At 46.7% G+C, this 18,277-nt stretch overlaps 1 protein-coding gene across 3 annotated transcripts in view; it reads left to right on the top strand.

The window, feature by feature from the left end:
• The window catches only part of TTC7B (tetratricopeptide repeat domain 7B), a 213,307-nt gene that overhangs the window by 103,051 nt on the left and 91,979 nt on the right, over positions 1-18,277 (top strand). For all 3 annotated transcript variants that reach the window (XM_036218147.1, XM_036218146.1, XM_036218148.1), the window contains 4 exons: positions 8,685-8,768; positions 9,801-9,905; positions 11,797-11,914; positions 14,111-14,168. In XM_036218147.1, the coding sequence (XP_036074040.1) occupies positions 8,685-8,768; positions 9,801-9,905; positions 11,797-11,914; positions 14,111-14,168 (365 nt within the window). The remainder of the gene's footprint in view (positions 1-8,684; positions 8,769-9,800; positions 9,906-11,796; positions 11,915-14,110; positions 14,169-18,277) is intronic.

The following is an 18,277-nucleotide window of genomic DNA, read 5'->3' as shown; positions in this document are numbered from 1 at the left end:
CAGCCATTGAGCACTGATGTTGTACATGACACCCCCCTGGGCTGCTGTCCCCCAGACCCCTTCCCTCTCTGTCTTTGTCATGGGTGAAGCAGCAGCTGTGGACCAAGGCTTAAAACCTGGCGCCCCAAGCCAGGGGAGATAAGGACAAAGACCAAGAGGTGAGAGGCAGTCGGTAGGGGAATGAAATGTTTATTTCTTGAATTGAGAGATTCGTTTTGCAAGAATAACAAAGAACAGCTCCATCAGCAGAACGGCAGGTGGGACATGTAGAATCAGCATGGAACCCTGGACACCCTTCACTCGCCCTGCACACTTGATCGAGTCACTTCATGTAGCTGAGCAGAGAGCTTGGCGACGGTGGTGTCCAGCATTCAATTCTGTAATAAAATCTGTGACCTTTGAAAAACATCCCACTCTCTCCTCCTCCCACCGTGGCCAGAGGCAATAGTGTCCTCTAATTTAAGCGTCTGCCAAAGCAATAAAGCTGTGAGAGTCCTCTGCTTGGAGCAGTATTGCTGTTTTAAAGCAAAAAAAGAGAAATGGGAGAGGGCACGGATTTAGAGTTTGCTCTCTTTTATTTTCAATTTCAGGGGAGAAAACCTGAGCAAGACTTAATGGATATCGTCTGTGTTTTCTCAAAACCTGGGTTGGGGGGACTTATTTGTATCTGAGAGCCCCAAAAGCATGCCTTTTAGAAGCATTTCCTGGACCCAGCCTCTTATAGAATAGATCTCTCAATTCCACTTTAATGTGTGCTTTTACTTTTAGTTAATTTAGAAATAAGGGCTCTGAACAGAGATGAGACCCGGGTTCTGATTCTGGGTCCGCCGCTGTTTGACCCCGAGCAGGTCCTGTCTCCTCTCTGGCTCTGAGCTTCCTCCTCTCTAAGGTAAGTATGGGACCGGGTATTCTCGACGGTCCCACCGTGCTCCCTGATTATGTCATTCTGTGGGTCTAAGATAATGGTCCAAAATATCTAAATTGAGATATTATCCATATACCATGTTAAATTAAAAAAAAAAAAAAAACATTGTTATACGGTTGCCGGAACCACATTTATCAGCCAACTCATTAGGTATACATGGCATAGAAAGGAAATCCTCCTGCTCAGTGGAAAGGCCTGTGTCGTGAGGACTCTCAAGGGACGGCCGTACTGTCCACGGGGGCAAAGAACGCAGACGGTTCACTGTGTTATCCGTTCTGTTTGAATAGCGATGAATTTTAGACTTGAGCTCCCGGCTAAATCTGATTATTTTATTCCCGCCCCTCCCCCAGGGGACTTTGGATGCCGAATCTCACTCTTGCGTTCTGAAAATAGACTCTGGCTTCTCCTCGCTGTGGTATTGTACCGCTCTCGCTGCCATGAGCCCAGTTCGTGTAATCGGCCTCTGTGTGCCAGGAAGGCATTGCTAGACCCCGCCCTTCCACCAGAAGGGCTCCCCATTCCCGGAGCCCCCTCCGAGGTGGCCGATTGACGAAAAGCCAGCTTCAGAGACTGCAAAGGATAGATAAGCTTTTGCTACCAAAGGAAACATTTTCTGCAAGTGACAGTCTGACGACCACTCGAATGATCAGGGTGCCATTTAGAGTCTAATTAGCGCTCTACCGAATACCCACGGTGTTAAATGAATGCGCTCGGGGGTTCGGAGAGGTGGCAGCAGCGCGACGGTCTCGGCGAGCGGGGCCTGTCTTTCCTGGCAGAGGCAGCGCTGCTGCCAAATCTGTCTTCCCTCCTGGTAACGGAGCTGATTCGGAGCCGTCACCTGCTGTTTCGCGTGGGTGACTCGGGGATCTGCAGCCCTGGGTTGGACCCCGTACCCCTCTCCCCAGACCCACACTGCCCTCTCGCCGCCGGGCGCCGGCGTGAAGAAGGGCCGGGCTCCAGCTCTTCTCTCTCCCTTCCCACTCGGAAGCGCCTTTCCACTCTCCCTCTGCCACCGCTGGCACCCCCCCCCCGCCCCCATTCCCAGGGCTTCTTTACCTCCCCTTTGCCTCCCCTTCAGATCGAAGCCCAAACCCCACAGGATCTGCTCCTCGTTCATTTCGTAAGAACAGCGTCAACAGTAGCGTGTTGATAGCATTCGTTCTGTGCCAGACACTCTCCTCAGCATCTCACGTGTACTGCTGCGTGTAGCCTATAACCGCACTGGGGCTGGGGAATAAGGAGTTTGGATCAGGCCGAGGCAGTCTGGCCCCAGGGCCAGCGCCTCCACCGTGCCTCTGCCTCTGCCTCCTCAGCCTCTTGCCTGCCTCCGCTCTGCCCGCCCCCCCACCAGCCAGGCGGGCCCGGGTGGTGGAGGCAGCCCCTTGAATGCCCCCACCATGCACGAAACGCCTGTGTCTTAACGGTCCATTTGATCAGTACTTCTTTTAGACTGAAACCATTATTAAAACGCGAATGCTCTTATTTTTTTGTTTTATAGAGTATATTCTATTCCTCATTTCCCCTCTTTATTAAACTGGGAATTTTGACTCTGTCACATCCCGATCTAATTAGGGTATAGTCGAAGGGATAGTCGAAGAGGATTGAGGTAAACAAACACCCCGTCTAGGGAGCAGAGGTTGCGAATAGCACAGCCCCCAAGGGACAGCCCAGGTTCCCTTTTTTTCTTCGAGGCATTCTTCGGGAGTGGGTCTCCTTTCGCGATGGGGACATGTTGACCGGAGCTGCTCAGGGAGTTACATAATCTTGATGTTTACAGGAACGCAGGGGAGGACATGGTATCCATCAAGCAGTGTGCTTGGCATCGAGATTCCAGGAGCATCTGGAGTTGCCTGGGTACTTTTTCAGGGCCAGCGCCGTCACTGCATATAAGATGCCAAGAGCCCACGGGGTGACGGAGCCATCGGCCGTGATGCCAGAGCTCAGACACCTCTGAATGGAGGTGAAAGGCTAATTCGTAATTGATTTATATTTCCTAACTCTGTATGGCACCCCAGTGGCTTTTTATGCTGTGTGAGTTGTCATGAGAAAGAGGTCTGAGCTGGCGGGGGGTGGGGGTGAGGGGGAGTGTCTGTGAAAGAGGCAGCAGTGTAGGGGAAATGTGTGATTCACATGCACTGAGCACCTTTGAGGTAGGCTGGGGACATGGCATCGCCAGCCGAGGCGGTACTGCTGTGTGTCATGGGATCTGTGAAGTTTCTTGAAAAGGTTTCAGTACCAGTGGCCTCAGGAAGCCCAAAGGGGACATGGGAGCAAGGACCCCATTAACAGTAAAAAAAAAATCTTGCCAAATGTCAGAAATAGTTCAGGGAGCCTATGGCATTTTAAGGGCCTTTATTTAGCTGCATTTTACTTTATGCAGCATGAGTGGGCCGGATAAGTTCAGTGTGAGTGGCATTCTGTGATGACAGTCTCAGAGGCCATGCCGTGTTTTGGCAAAGAGCTCCAGACCACCTGGATCCAGGTATCAGCTCTGCCAGCAGCTCGCTGGGCCCTCGCGTAGTCACGCAGCATTCTGAGCTCCAGTTTCCTCATCTGTAGATGGAGGATCATAATGGTACCTGCTCGTGTCTTGTAGGGTGAGAATGACCAAATGAGGCAGATCTTGTAAAGCAGTTAGAATAGATCCAGGCTATAGAGCCGGTGTTATTCAAAAGCTGGTTGTCATAGTGCATTTGGGCTGCTATAACTAAATGCTATAGACTAGGTGGCTTATATAAGCAGCGAACGTCCGTTTCTCACAGTGCTGGAGGCTGGAAGGCCGAGATCGTGGCACCAACACCTTTGGTGTCTGGCGAAGGCCCACTTCTGGGTTGCAGGCTGCCAGCTTCTCGCCATGTGCTCACATAATGGAAAGGACAAAGGAACTCTCCTCTCTTATAAGGACACTAATCCCAGTGATGAGGGCTCCACCCTCATGACCTAATCACCTCTCGCAGGCCCCACCTCCTCACACCATCACATGGGGTTAGGTTTCAACGTACGACTATGAGGGGAACACAAACATTGAGTCTATGCTACTCATTAGGAAATAAATAGCAAACATATATTCTAGTCTGGTTCTGCAAAGTTGAATCCTTTTCTAAAATGAGGAAACATTTTGTAAAGTTAATAATTATTTCTGATTTAATGTGTTATAATCTTTAAATTTTCATATATTAAATTTGAGTAGAGATAAGTATAATGCAGTTTTCTTCCTGAATATAAGAATGTTAAGTTTTAAAAGAGTTTATGATTAACCTTTATTTAGCACTTACTGTCTTTCATCTGAGCTACTATTCTTGTTGCTTATAGATACTAACTGAGTCTTCCTGACAACTCTCTACATTAATTACCATTGCATTTCTCATTTTATAATGAGGAGTCTAGGTATAGAGTGGTTAATTGGCTTGTCCAAATTCCTACACTTAATCTGTAGAGATGCCTAGATTATTTCTAGCTACTGTTCAGGCTGTGAATTTCCTATTCTGGAAGGTTCTTAGGCAGAAACATGTTGGGAACTAGAAGGTAGGGGTTATAAGAGGGGCCTGAAGCATTTGATTGGGTGTACCTGGAGGGCCTTGGTTGTAGGTAACAGAATCTGACTAGTTAACTCAAGCAGAAAAGGCATTTTTCAGTATGTATTGCTCACAGAAAGGCACAGAAAGCTAAAGAATTGGGCATGAGCAGAAATTAAGGAAGCAAGTCCCCTGCCCCAGTTTGCCCTGGGGGGCCTCCACCAACCCTGCTGCTACTGTGGCCCCCAGGTCTGGCCACTAGGAATAGCAGTCCAGGGTCTCTGCCCCACCTCACTTACTCCAGATGCAAAGTGCTAATGGGAGCATCTGATTGGCTGTGTTTGGATCATGTGACACACTCCTATTGTTTCCTTCCTCATTCACCCTTAGGCTTTGTTACTGGGAAGGAGAAAGGCTGCTTCCCTTATATCTTGGGTATTCCCCCCTACACCCCACCCCACCCCCCCAAAAAAAATCAGAAGTGTTTTAAGGTGGTATACAGCCAAAATGACAAATGTCCTCTCCTTTGGGGACTTCGACTAGAGGCTTTCCAAGTTCTCTCATAGCCCTAAGATTCTGAGTCTGCTCTTTATGAGGGTGGATATTTTCCTATAGCACCTAGAATGGAGCTCAAGACCAGTCAGGCTTCCAGGACGTGTGTATCACAGAGTATAATGAGTATGTTAGCCCTTGGCACAAAAGAAAATAAGGATGCACACTATTTATGGCATCTAGCTTTTGATTCAGAACAGACTGTTTCAGCTACTGAGCTCCTTTTTGTTTATCAGGGAAAACAGTTTATATTTATCATTTCTCTTAGCAAAAGGAGGAAGAAAGGCATTTAAACATCTAAATGTTTCTGTGTATATATTTAAGTACTTAGTGGTTACATTGCAATGAATTAATTGAGTGGAGCTGTTAGAACAAACTTCGTTTTTGGTCATCATCTACCCCTTCACTCCTTTGCCTAATCCCAGCCGGTGTGATCAGCTTTCTTATTTCCTCCTTCATCATCCCTTGTCCGCCTTTTCTCGATCAGTTTCTAAGTTCTCTTGGATTTTCATTGCTTGGGGTTCTCTCCATAATACCTGTTCTCCCCCACTTCTTTCTTTCCCATACCACCCCACGCATGGATTAAGTCTTTCCCCCACCTTCCCCGCTTGATCTTTTCAGCAAGCTGCTTTAGTAATTTTCCCCACTGTGCTTCTTAAAGGCACAGTAATGGGTTCCTGTTGCTTATCAATATAGCAGAGCCATTAAGAGGGCTCTGGGGACGAGTCGAAATCCCAGTTCTGCCATTTAGGGTCAGTAATAGTGAGAGATGTATGCAGATGTAATCAACAAAACAAATTTATGATACCTAACCACACAGGACTTATTTTGTCCCCCATGACAAGAAGTATAGTGAGAACCTTTAGCATCTCATGGCATCAGGAGCCGAGCGCTGTCTCTCTTTCTGCTTAGTCATTCTAGAAAATGGCTTTTGTCTTCATGCTTCTCAATTCCTGGCTGCCCCACCTCCAGCACTGAGTCTGTGTCCCAGGCAGAGGGAAGGGCCTGGGCTGACGTGTGCTCCAGCTGAGGATGCCTTTGTCTTAAAGAGCTACCCTAGAAGCCGCACTCAGTGGCAGTGCCTTTGGCTGAATCACATTGTCCAGCATGGAGTCACATGACCACCCCTGAGATTGTAGCTAAGCACATTGCCAGTGCATCAAAATGAGGGACCAAGTGTTCATCTTACTTGTGATTTGTGGACATTCATCCTATATCATCCCAAGGCATAGAGTAGGGGCTTATTAACTGCTCATTACTTCACTTTTTAATATATTTGTCTTACGGTGGGTTCTTACAGCAAACCAGTTAGCATAATATTTACAGTGACCTTCTCTGTAAATACCAGTTAAAATTCTGGAATTCTTTTCTCTCTCCTCCTACCACCTTACTTTTATTATGTCCTCCAGTTCGTCACCCTCTCTGTGGCTCCTTTGTCCCTCAGTTCCGACACCCCCCGCCACCCCACCCCATCCGGTAATCCTGAGAATTCTGTCATTCTCTTCAGCTCCTGCGCTGGCCACAGAGCATCACCAGAGGCAAATGGCAGTACAAGGCCATAGGTCCCACTGCTCGTCCACACCAGTCTTTCAGGCAACCCCGATGTGAGCTGTCTGTCTCTTCAGGATAAAGTTTTCGTTGTTGCTAAAACTCTTCTGTTCTTTTAAAAAACTCCTAACTCTGTTCTTTTTCCTCCCTCCCAGCAATCACCTCAGTCCATCATTACAGAGAAAACAGTGCTTGAGCAGCATAGCTCCTGAAAGGTCTCCTTATCCTGAGGAACCTTCTTACGAGAAGGCCTTCCATCCGGGCCTGTTTGTTCCAAGGACCTGGCTCTCTCTACTCTTCTGGGACCTCATTTATCTCCTCAGTTTGTCAGAATTTTCTTCTTTGTCAGGGCGGAATGCTGTCCCATTGTATGTATATATCAGTTTGTTTATCCATTCTTCCATTGGTGGTCACTTGGGTTGCTTTCACATGTTAGCTGTTGTGAATAATGCTGCTGTGAACATGGGTGTACAGATACCTGTCTGAGTCCTCGCTTTTGGTTCTTTTGAGTCTGTCTTCATGCCAGTTTTTATTACTGTAGCATGGTAGGTCATCTCTGAAATCAGGGAGTGTGAGTCTTCCATCTCTCTCTCTCTCTCTCTCTCTCTCTCTCTCTCTCTCTCTCTCTCTCTCTCTCTTTAGATTGTTTTGGGTTTTTGGAGTCTCTTGAGATTTTTAGGATGATTTTTAGGATGGGTTCTCTATTTCTAAAAAAAAAAAATGCCATTGGGATTTTGATAGGGATTGCATTGAATCTGTAGATTACTATGTGTAGTATTCACATCTCGACAGTGTTAAATTTTCCAATCCATGGACACAGAATCTGTTTCTTTTAAATTTCTTTCAGCTCAAATGTGTGTATTTTGTTAGATCCTTCTCTTGAGGTTTCAGATTATCTCTAATTATCAGCAGGAAATCACATGACAGTCACCATATTCACACCAAACAGTAATAAAATGTCTTTCTTTCCCATTCTCCTTTATTCTAAAAAAGCTCACCCCCTTCTTGTAAACACACACACACACACACACACACACACACACACACACACACACGAGCTTTTTCTGCCATGGCTTGGCTCCCAGGCATCCAGACTGTGACACTTTGCTGTCTTCCTTCAGTCCCTCGCCTGACCAGCGACCACTGCTCCTCCCCTTCCTTGGGTGGCCTGTCCTTGCCAATTCTAAGTCAAATGCATTTCTTGGTTCTGTCACTTGGTTCTGAAGCCCCTGAACCATTTGATCCACCTTACTCCTGGCCTGTCACCATTCTGGTCTTATACCCCCAACGCCTTATGATCTTCCTAAAGCTCTGACGTGGTCGCATCCCTCTGCAGAAACCAGAGGCTCCTCGCTGGCTGAACGGCAGTGACTCGAAGCTTACCCACCACAGGCAGGCACTGACAGACAGAGCCCGGGGCCCGCCCTGGGCCGTTTCCCATAGTGGGGCCGGGCTGGGCCGGAAGGGCAAGGACAGTCACATTAACTGACAGTTATGAACTTTGGGAGCACAGAAGAGGGAGCACCAAAGCCGGGGCAGAAGAAGGAGATGGAACAACTTTAAAGGAGCTGCCATGTCACACTCTTAGTGACGTGGCCCCAGCCTACGTCTGCCCTCCAGCCTGACTGTCCCCATTCCTGCCCGTGCGCCCTGGACTGGGCTTATCCTGGACCCCTCGCCGTCACCAAGGCAAAGCACACCCTGTCACACCTCTACGTCTTGTCTTTGCTCGTACCCCCTCTCCCCAGAGTGCCGTGTCCAAATCATAGCTGTGTGTGTGTGTTTTTTCCATTCTCTTCCATCGAGGCCCGGCTCAAATGCCCTTCTTCCAGGACGCCCTTCCTGAATCCCATGACCACTTAGCCACAGGACTCCCTATTTCCTGCTCTTGGGGCACTCGTCAGCTTCGGCCTTGTATTTGGACTGTTCGTGTACCTACTTCTTTCCTTGTACTAGATAACAAACTACGTGAGATCAAGGATCATGTTTTAGGCAACCGCGGGCTGGGTTCCTGGAGGATCACGCTTTATGCATTTAAGGGAAGCAGGTTTTGTGGCACTTAACCTCAGTGTGCGCAGCCTCACACTCACGGTGGTGACCCCGATGGTTCTCAGATGTCTGCATTTCTCTTCTTTCCAAACCAGTGCTTAGAGCGGGCCATGAAGTTTGCCTTTGAGGAGTTCCACCTCTGGTACCAGTTTGCGCTGTCGCTCATGGCTGCCGGAAAAGTAAGTCCCTAATTACATATTGTGATATGCGCTTCTCTGAGTCAGCGGTCCGTGTCTTCGAATCTCACGGGGGGGGGGGATGTAATATCTCGTAGAAGTCCCACCCAACTATTTGAAACTGTCCTGTGGTCATTTACGAATGAGCTATCAATTTTTAAAAAATTATTTGCGGGCTGACATGGACACATCACGGGAAAGAAAAATTCTGAAGTATTTGCCTTTTTTCTGGCCGTTGTAACCTCATCGTGTGAGGATGTGGCTTAAACTAGAGCTGGTTCTTCACACTGACTTTGTCCAGGCACCAGGGAGCATAAACCTATTCCCGGAGGGGGAAGCCTTCTCGTTCTCTCCAGTAATATCTGATATCAGGCAGCGTGTGACGCTGGCTGGGAGCGTGGGCTGTGCAGTCCAGCTGGGCCATATGACCCAGGGCGGGTCGCTTGGTATCTCAATGTCCTCTTCAGTAAAATGGAGTAACAACAGTACCTGCTTCATAGAATTGTTACTGGGTAAATGAGATGATACTCACAAGGTGCTTAAAGCAGTACTGCCCCCACCCCCACCCCCACGCGGACACACTCCGTAAAGGTTGTAGCCACTGTATTCTTGTTAATTTGGGCCATTTAGTGAATCTGCTATTTAGCGAATTGTTAAGTCTGCGCTATAAGGTTCTTTGGGCTAAGCAGAGACAGAAACTTGGTATGCCCTGACCTGGACAGTTTATTTTTCAGAATAACACGATCCCTCACTGTCTTTACTTTTCTCTTATTTTCACAATGGCCGCCCAGGTAGGGAAGGAACGTAGGGAGAGCCCAGGAGAGCATTTCCGCTCGTTCCCACCACACTGCCCTCCCCTGTCTCTGCGGAGCCCCAACCTCTAAGTGTCGCCGTCCCCAGGACCCCGCGTGGTTGGGCTCAAAGACGGAAACCCCGATTAAGAGGGCGTCTAACCAAGAACCCCTCTGGGAAGGCTGTAGCGTTTGGTTCCATCCAACGTTCTGAGTTTCACAGAAACACTCCGCTTTCGCCCAGTCTGCCCGCGCCGTGAAGGTGCTCAAGGAGTGTATCCGCCTGAAGCCCGACGACGCCACCATCCCGCTGCTGGCCGCCAAGCTGTGCATGGGCTCTCTTCACTGGGTGAGTGGGCCCCGGGCTGCCAGCCCTGTTCATTTCGGGGTGCTGAGAGAAAGCAATCGTGACTCACCAGCTTCGCACACACAAGGCTCTTCAGAGCCCCAAGGCCCCGGCCTGGGCCAAAGGCCGCCTCAGGCCTCATCCCCAGACCCCTAAGGACCGAGGGGAGTCGGTCCACCCCCGGGGACTCCACGTTTTTCTTTTTCATGGGAATCTGCTGCAAAGGTAGACATGATGAGATGGAATTGGAATTCACGCTCGTATTTCTTGCTGTGTGAAGGTAACGCTGGGCGGAAGAGACATATGTCCCCGAAGGATGCCCTGTCAGCCGGGCCCGAGGCGTGCGGGAGGCAGGGTCGCCGTCTCCGGCGGCCCCCATTCCAACCTCGCGCGCCCCGCGGCCCTCCCCTCACGCTCGCGGTCCTCCTCAGGAGTTCTCGTCCGGGTCTGAATTCGGGAATAGCCTAATTTGTAACAGTTTTAGAACCTCGAAAATATACCACTGGGGTAGAAAATAGAAAAACTCAGAGTAGTTGCTGAGAAGGTCGTATGGATAATCCCCACATACGATGGAGTTTTAATTTCTCTTCTTTAACTTCATGTCAAGATTAGTGATACGAGGAATTTTCTCAAAGGACCGAAGTGCCATGCGGAGGTTTTTTTTTTTTACCGTTATGGTCCTTACTACTTGATTTTGTTGTTGTTTGGGGTTTTTTTGTTTGTTCGTTTTTGTTTTGTTTTTGTTTCTTTCCATTTATTCTCACCCAGCGAAACAAAAGTAGGCCTTATGAAGAAAGGGCTCTACTTTTGTTGGATTTTACTTTGTAAAATGTGGATGAATAGGACATTTTGAAAGAGTAGGCTGCCACCTGAAACACACAGCCGGGAAGCGCTTGTGTGGTCCACGCAGGTTTTGACAGTTAGGTGCCCCAAGCCAGGGAACAATGCAGCCAGGCCCCAGAAGGGGCCGAAGGAGTGGACCAAACCCTTTGTTTTTCCAAATGCCGGTTTCTGCGACTCTGCTACACTCACTCCTGTTATGGCGGTGGTCAAGACTATAACATGAACATCTCTAACGCCTACGATAAACCTGACTTTTTTTTTTTTAAAGATGAGAGTAACAAATCTTTTTCTGTATTTATTTTTTTACATTTTTATTATGAAAACTTCCAAACACCACAGGAATAAAGAGTATAATGAACTCCCATGTACAGTCACCCAGCTTCAAAAACATCAACATTTGCCATTCTTTGAAGGAACAAAACTTATTATTTTTCCCTCTAACGAATTGTGCAAAATGTCTCATTGTGGGTGTAGTTTACAGGTGCACATTTTCTCATTGGAATCTGACGATGCGAGGTCCGTGTGCTGTGCATTGTAAAATAAATAGATGGAGTTTTGCCATTTTTAACAATTTGTGTTAAAAATCCAAGTGTAAATGGATTCATTATGTTGTAAAAAAAAAAAAAAGAAAGAAAGAAAGAAAAAAGAAAGAAAAACCGAAACACAAAACATTTCAAGAACTTTATTATACATATAATATATATTACATATATTTCAACTTCTGAATATCTAGCACAATCTGATTGCCGAACCAATCAGTGGAAAATAAAGATGAAAAGGATAAGAGCCCCACCAAGAATGGAAGCGGCTTTGGAAAAGGAGGCAAAAAAGCGATAAGGAAAACTTGAAGGAGAACGGGGAAGGTGGGGATCCTGGGGACTGTTACAGAGGTTCAAATAAAGGAAACAGAATCTGCAGAGCGGCACTGGAAAATCTGGGAGTTGTTTTCACAGTGACTCATCAGAAATCCGTTTTTGGCAGCAGATGCTTATGGGAACGTGTGTCAGAAGTTCTGCAGGTTGTTGTGTTTTTAACTTGTCTGGTTTTTCAGTTGGAAGAGGCTGAGAAGTTTGCCAAAACTGTCGTCGACGCAGGAGAGAAAACGTCAGAGTTCAAGGCCAAAGGCTACTTAGCTCTGGGGCTCACATACAGTCTGCAGGCCACTGACGGTGAGAGAAGCCTCCCCGCACCTCCCCCCACCCCTCACCCCACCTCCGCCAACTTCCGCCCCTCCCCCACCTCCTCGCCCCCGCCCCCGGCGAGAGCGGCTGGCTGAGTCGCAGGGCTGGGCTGCTGTCTGTCTGCACTGCAGATTCCCACCTCTCTGTCTTTGCAGGGAGTATAAGCTGGGTCATCCTGGTGCCATCCCATGGGGCCCCTGTGCTGCTGTCCTCTTTGCCTGGACTTCTTGGAGAATGGGAGGGAAGGGACCAAGGCTTTGTGCCAAGGTTCCCAAGCCCTCTTCCAGGTGCATTGGGCTGGCGGTGCACAGGGGACCAGCTGGCGGGCGCAGGGCATCTGCTGAGAGGTGCGAGGCAAGCAGGGGCCTTGAGAGACGATTCACCCAGTCCAGCTTTTGCCTGCCTCTGCCCCAGCGTTGGGCTGGGCTGACCTTGTGTGAAGGGATGATGGATCTTAGGCACAGGACTGTAGATGAGTTCAGGGCCAGCCTCTTCCCAGAAGCTTCCCTTGATTGGTCAGTCCCTTTTCCTTCTTCATTTGCACATTTTAATTCACTGATAGGTACACGCGAAGTGCATCAGCTCACCAAATACCCATGCAGCGATACTGTACGTTTTGGAGATAGAGTGTTGGTGGATGGGCTTCTGGCTCAGAAATATCACGTATACTTTATGACTTTTTCAATTACATGTTTGCAGAAAGGGTAAATTGATAAATTGTTTTCCCGAACTCTACTATTTCAACAATTATCGTTAAATGTAACAAGAATATTTAAAAATCCTAAAACAAATGTATAATTTAATGAACTGATATAAAGCGAAAATCATTGTCATCACTACCCTGCTCGGGAGACAGACCCTCGCCAGCCCCCGGTGCGCTTCGGGTGCCCTCCCTGCCTGCTGGGCCCCTGAGGAGAAAATGCGTCCTCGCTTTTGAACTGTACTCACTTCCTTTTTCTTTCTTTAGACTTTTGCTATAGTTTTTTTTTTTTTTACGAATTATCCTAAATCTTTCTTCCCACTTCCTTAAAATTTCAAAGACCCTGAAGAAGTTTTGCATATCAATTGATTTTTAATAATGGAATTTTTTTTTTGCAAATTTTTTATATACACATGGTACGGTTGCACTATCCAGCACATGGTTTTAACTATAGCAGACTTCTAGTGAAGGGTAAATCGAATGCCATGTATTAATATCCACATAGATTCTCAGTTTGGACTCCGCCCCTAATTAGTCCTGTAACTTGGGGAGAATCGCTTGGCCCTCCTGGGCTTTGTCTTGTATTTGTGGTTCCGTGGGTCACCTCTGTGGTTCCCTCTAGCTTGGTCACTGCCATTCTGTGAGCCGTGGGCTACAGCCACTCTCAGCTCTCTGGGGCAGCCTGCCGCCGTTCTCAGTGTGATGTCAGGATGGGGTCTGCCACTTCGGCTTTGCTAGATAAGGGCCACCTCCAGTTCCAACCACAATCAGATTCCTCCAGGACTTTTTCTCTTGCCCCAGTAAAAAGTACCTTTTTAGTTCTATGACAGACTCAGAAGGATCCATTTCTCCCATGCTCTGTACAGGGGGAAGTGTTAACTCCCAGCAAGATGGCCTCACACTTTCAAGCTGATTTTCCAGTTCCGCGTTGTATTTATCTGGTCTACCCCTAGTGTTTGTATCAAGGTGTTAAAAGTCCTGGCCATTGCACAATGTGAATAAAACTGGCCTTTCATAGCGTCAAGCTAGTGCCCTTGGCCCAGGATCATGGCTTCTCAGTGCCAGAAGGACCTCTAATTCAATACCATGGGTGCCCGATTCTTTTCTGTGCCATCCTGGCTGAGCTGGTCCTCACCCAAGAGCTACATGCCTACTCTTGAGAAAACAGACATGCTCCTCTCCGGAGCTCCCAGCTGGTCTTTTGAAGACGGCCCCTTATGCCTGGGGACACCAAGAGTGACCACTCAACTCACCGCATCCCCTGAAAATCATTCCACAGTTACGCCCAATGCATGCAAGAGCCCCGGCTTGGTCTGGGCTTCATTTCCCACCCTCCAAGGTGCCCGAGACAGGACTGGGCCCGTAGGCACCTGGAATTTGTTGCTTTCAATCCAACTGAATGTAGAGGTTCTGTGGTGACTTTTGTCTTTGTCAAAAATTCCCTGATCTCCCATGCCACTGACTAATTGAACCCTTTTCCTCAGCTTCTTTGCGTGGGATGCAGGAGGTCCTGCAGAGAAAGGCGCTTCTTGCATTTCAGAGGTGAGTGGGAGTTCATCTTTTCACTCGACTGTACATAATGACACCAAAGTATGATAAGTATAAAAAGAAGAGATATTTATAAAGATTATGTAAACAGTGCCTTACCCCCGGGAGTTTTTCGTTTTGAGCAGTGAACATACGATATCAAAACTCGCTGCATCATTTGTTGCCATATAAATCTGCATTCTTAATCTGTTCATCCATTCGGGCACATTTTATTCATTCCTAATAAAGCGAGTTCAGCTCTAAGAAAATAGACACTTTGTATGTCTAGGGAGATGATTCCTTTTATTAAAGACATTTGTCATCATCTAGAAAAGGGATCATTCTTTGCAAGCTTTTTTTTTTAAAACCTGTCAAGCTGCAGATTTTTATATTAAAAAATGAAAAATCCAGATTTTAGGACTATCTCTGAAGTACTATGTTAAGATAGGCCGGCAAGTCGCCCCCCGCCCCAACCCCTGCCTTGTGCTCATCTTCATCATTGTTGCCTTTCTTATAATTTGGGGAACACTTTTTAATTAGAAAACACTCGAGTATCTTAGTGTTCTTTCATATCCCTATTTTGACTTCATCCTAACTCCCACACCAATAAGGTTGACAGGACAGGTAGCATGTTTACTGCAGGTAAGGGACTGAGGGGTCGGAGTGAAAAGAATTACAGATTCACATACCCGTTGAAGTCAAGGTAGAATCAAGGTCTCCTGATTCTAACCCAACTTTTCTGGTACTTACTATACCACACTGCCTCATCTTATTCTAATTGCAGGTATAATAAATCACTAAAATGAATTGTTGCTTGAAAATATAGCCCCATGATGTCAAACTTATAATTGCTATTGAGCCTTTCACTTTAACTATATCTGAGTTACATTGATTCCTTGGAATCATATTAGACACTTAGTTACTTATACCAACATTCCATGAGGACCTCTCAATACCTAAAACCTCTGTTAGATTGCTTTCCTTAGAACTAGGTTGCCTACGGGCACGTGTTCCTTCTTTGATGAAATCATTATCACTCGGTTTCGGTTAGTCTGAATCCCTTTCATCTCATTTCTTTCTGTTTCCTAGCAGGCTTGCCAATAGCATCTTCACCTAGCCAGTCCCAGACTGTAATGACACAAAGTACCAATTGACATCTGTAAACAGATCTCCTATCTCTGTGCTAAGTAAGCTTTGGTTGATGTTCTTCAGCACAGAGTGTGGAAAAAGCATTTCCCTTTCAAATGATTTGGAGTTTTAAATTCCTCAGCCCTAGTTTGTAAAACCCACACGTGGGTGCCTAAGAAAGTGATCATTACACCTGTTTCACTTGTCTTAAATCAGTACATCTCACCGGCTCTCTAAAAACAGCCATAGCGGTGGTCTGCCTTGGGCCACTGGATTTGTAACTTCACGTTATATAACAGCTGTTTTGTTGGCCTGAATTCCTCTTTGTTCTTTTACTTGGGTTTTAATTCAAAGAGATTTAAAAATATTAGTTCTTGTGGGAATAAAGAGCCATAACATCCAACTAACCTACAGGATTTATTGAGGAAGGCTAACTTAAATTAGTATTTGTGTGAAATAAAGAATATTTTTTAAAGAAATTAAAGTGTTTTGTTTCAAGTACACATTAACTAGGACTATTCTAGTGTACTGTGGTCTTTACAATCTGTGAAGGAAAGATTTTAAATGAAAAAGTGATTTATATTACTTCTTAAATGTAAATGGATATTTAAACACCACTTGGTTGAGAAATAATTTTTTTTTTACTATATATTTAAATTCTCCCCACAATTCTTTTTATACTATTGTTTGGCACTTTTTTTGTTTAAAAAGAAAATAGTATAACTCAAAAAGTGGTGGGGTTGCAGATATATCATGTAAAAATTAACTCTTAATTATTCCTGGAGTCAGAATTCAGAAAGACGTGCTTGCCGATGGGTTCAAAAAAGTGATTTTCGAAAGGCATCTCGGTTGTATTACTGAACCTTGAGACCCTTCGCCGTTAGGACATTCAGAAGCTCAGCCTAGACAGCTGAAGCAATTCGTTTGCCCCGTGCAAAAGCACCACGAAGGAAAACAGTGTTGTTGTCTGCAGAGCTCTCTGAAGATGCAGCTCTGATCTGCGCGGCTGTTTCTGTGACCTCTCACCTCCTGCAGAGGAAAGCAAACCTGGAAACAGATGAGAGAGCTCGTTCAGTTGCTGGACCTGCCACGTGCAGAAATCTGGGCTGCTCCCTGAGGAAGGGGGGGGGGGCATGGCGTCATTTGTGTGTATCACTCAGTGTGATGCAGTCTCACGTTATTGTCCTCTCTCGCTTCTTGCTTGAGTTTTAAGTTTGTGGCCGGCCATCTCAGTTTGTCGGGAACTGAGCTGTTTGCCAGAGCAGGGAGCGTTCAGTGCTGAGCCCAGGAAAATCCTGGGCAAACCAGGACAAGTTGCTTATTTTGCATGTGTAACTAATGGGAGGTTCCTGAGTAATGGATTTCACCTGATTTGTACATTTTCTTCTTTACTGAATAATACACCAATCACATGTCCACTGTAATCAGGACTAAAGGGGGCTTGAGGAGAATGGGCTGAAGAAGGCGGCATTGTGATACGGTGGAGGGCCCAGGCCTCCGAATTTCATTTCTAGCTCTGTCTCTTTTGCCGGTTGTTCTTGGACAAGATGCTACATAGTAGATGCTTCATAAAGTGTAGTTATCGTTATTACAAAGTATGGATCAAAATTGATCAGTTTTCTCTGTATTCTTGGTTCAGCCCTAGAGGATGTTGGAACTGGAGCCTAGGAGAGCACTAGGGTCCAAAGTATGCTGGGTTCCAGCCGGGTGGTCTGGGAGGCCCATCCCATGCTCTCCAACAGCAGCTGGCGTGCCCCTCACTGCACCCTCTGCACCCTCACTTTGGGTCTCCCGCTCTGAGGAAGAATGGATGCTCCTTAAGGATAGGCACTTACACGATTCCTCTCCAGGCTCCCCAGAGGCTGGCACAGGCCTGGCATTACAGTAGATACCGAATAATGAGGGTGGGTGGGTGGATGGATGGATGGATGAATGGATGGATGGATAGATGGACAGACAGATGGGTGGATGGGTGGCCTAGGGAGCCAGCCATCCAACGATTCTTTCCTTATGGATAAGAAATTAACTGAATGCATGCGGAGGTGCTCAGTGAGCGCTTGGTGAGCATCCCCGTGGTGACATTTTCAGGTCTCTGGGTTTCTCTTAGGGGCTCCGCCCCTTGCCCATTGCCTGCGAGTGGAGTTTATCAGGCCGCTTAATATTCGTGTGCAGAGTTCAGCCGGCTTCTGGTTTTCGGTTTTCGAGAATGCTAATGCCTTTCCTCCCGCAGAGCCGGTGGGCGGTGGGCTCACCACGGTGGTAGTTTTGCCACAGGAAACACAGCCGCTGAAGTCGTTCTGCACGACTGCAGCAAGTTTTCTAGAATTTCATGAGATCCGCACCGTGCGGTTTTTCTTGATTGTTGGGCATTCTCCTTATTGTCTTTTTTTTCTTCCACAGACGAAAGTAATCATTTGAATTCATCAGCAAAATTATCAAAATGAGATTTTTTTAAAATGTGTACATTTAAGTCGTGCCTTGTTCGAAATTTGGCAGTTGGGTAGCCATTATTAGCCAAATTGGCAGTTCTTCAGATGTTGCCCTAATGCACCCCAGAAAGGCCAAGATTTCTAGCACTGGTTGGTTTTATCGTACAACAGCGGCCGGCAGCTAATAATCATGTGCTGAGGCCAGGGCGGGGCCTGGGGTCAGAACTATCCTTATAGCCGTTAATGTTCCTCAGACCATTGCCAGTTTTTCGCTTGGCGGGTGTTGGGTAGAGGCGACCATGGTCTGATGTAACTTCATTTGGGAAAAATCTAAACTGGGCTGAGAAAATTATAGCTCTGAGGAATTCTTTTTGAGGGTTGTAGAAACCTGGCTTTTTCTTAATTATGAAAGAAGATGAGATAAAATAAAGAATGCTAAGTAATTCAGAGTCTTTTCATAATTAATTTTGTATTCATTTTCCCTGAATAATTGGGAGAGACGGAAACCATGACATTCCATTCTCACTTCTTGTGAACACCAAAGAAGATACTTTGATGTACAAATTC

Source organism: Rousettus aegyptiacus, unplaced genomic scaffold (assembly GCF_014176215.1).
Source record: "Rousettus aegyptiacus isolate mRouAeg1 unplaced genomic scaffold, mRouAeg1.p scaffold_m13_p_3, whole genome shotgun sequence".
NCBI classification, from domain to species: domain Eukaryota; kingdom Metazoa; phylum Chordata; class Mammalia; order Chiroptera; family Pteropodidae; genus Rousettus; species Rousettus aegyptiacus.
The sequence above is the reverse complement of the archived record's forward strand: the minus strand, read 5'-3'. Positions and strand labels throughout refer to the sequence as shown.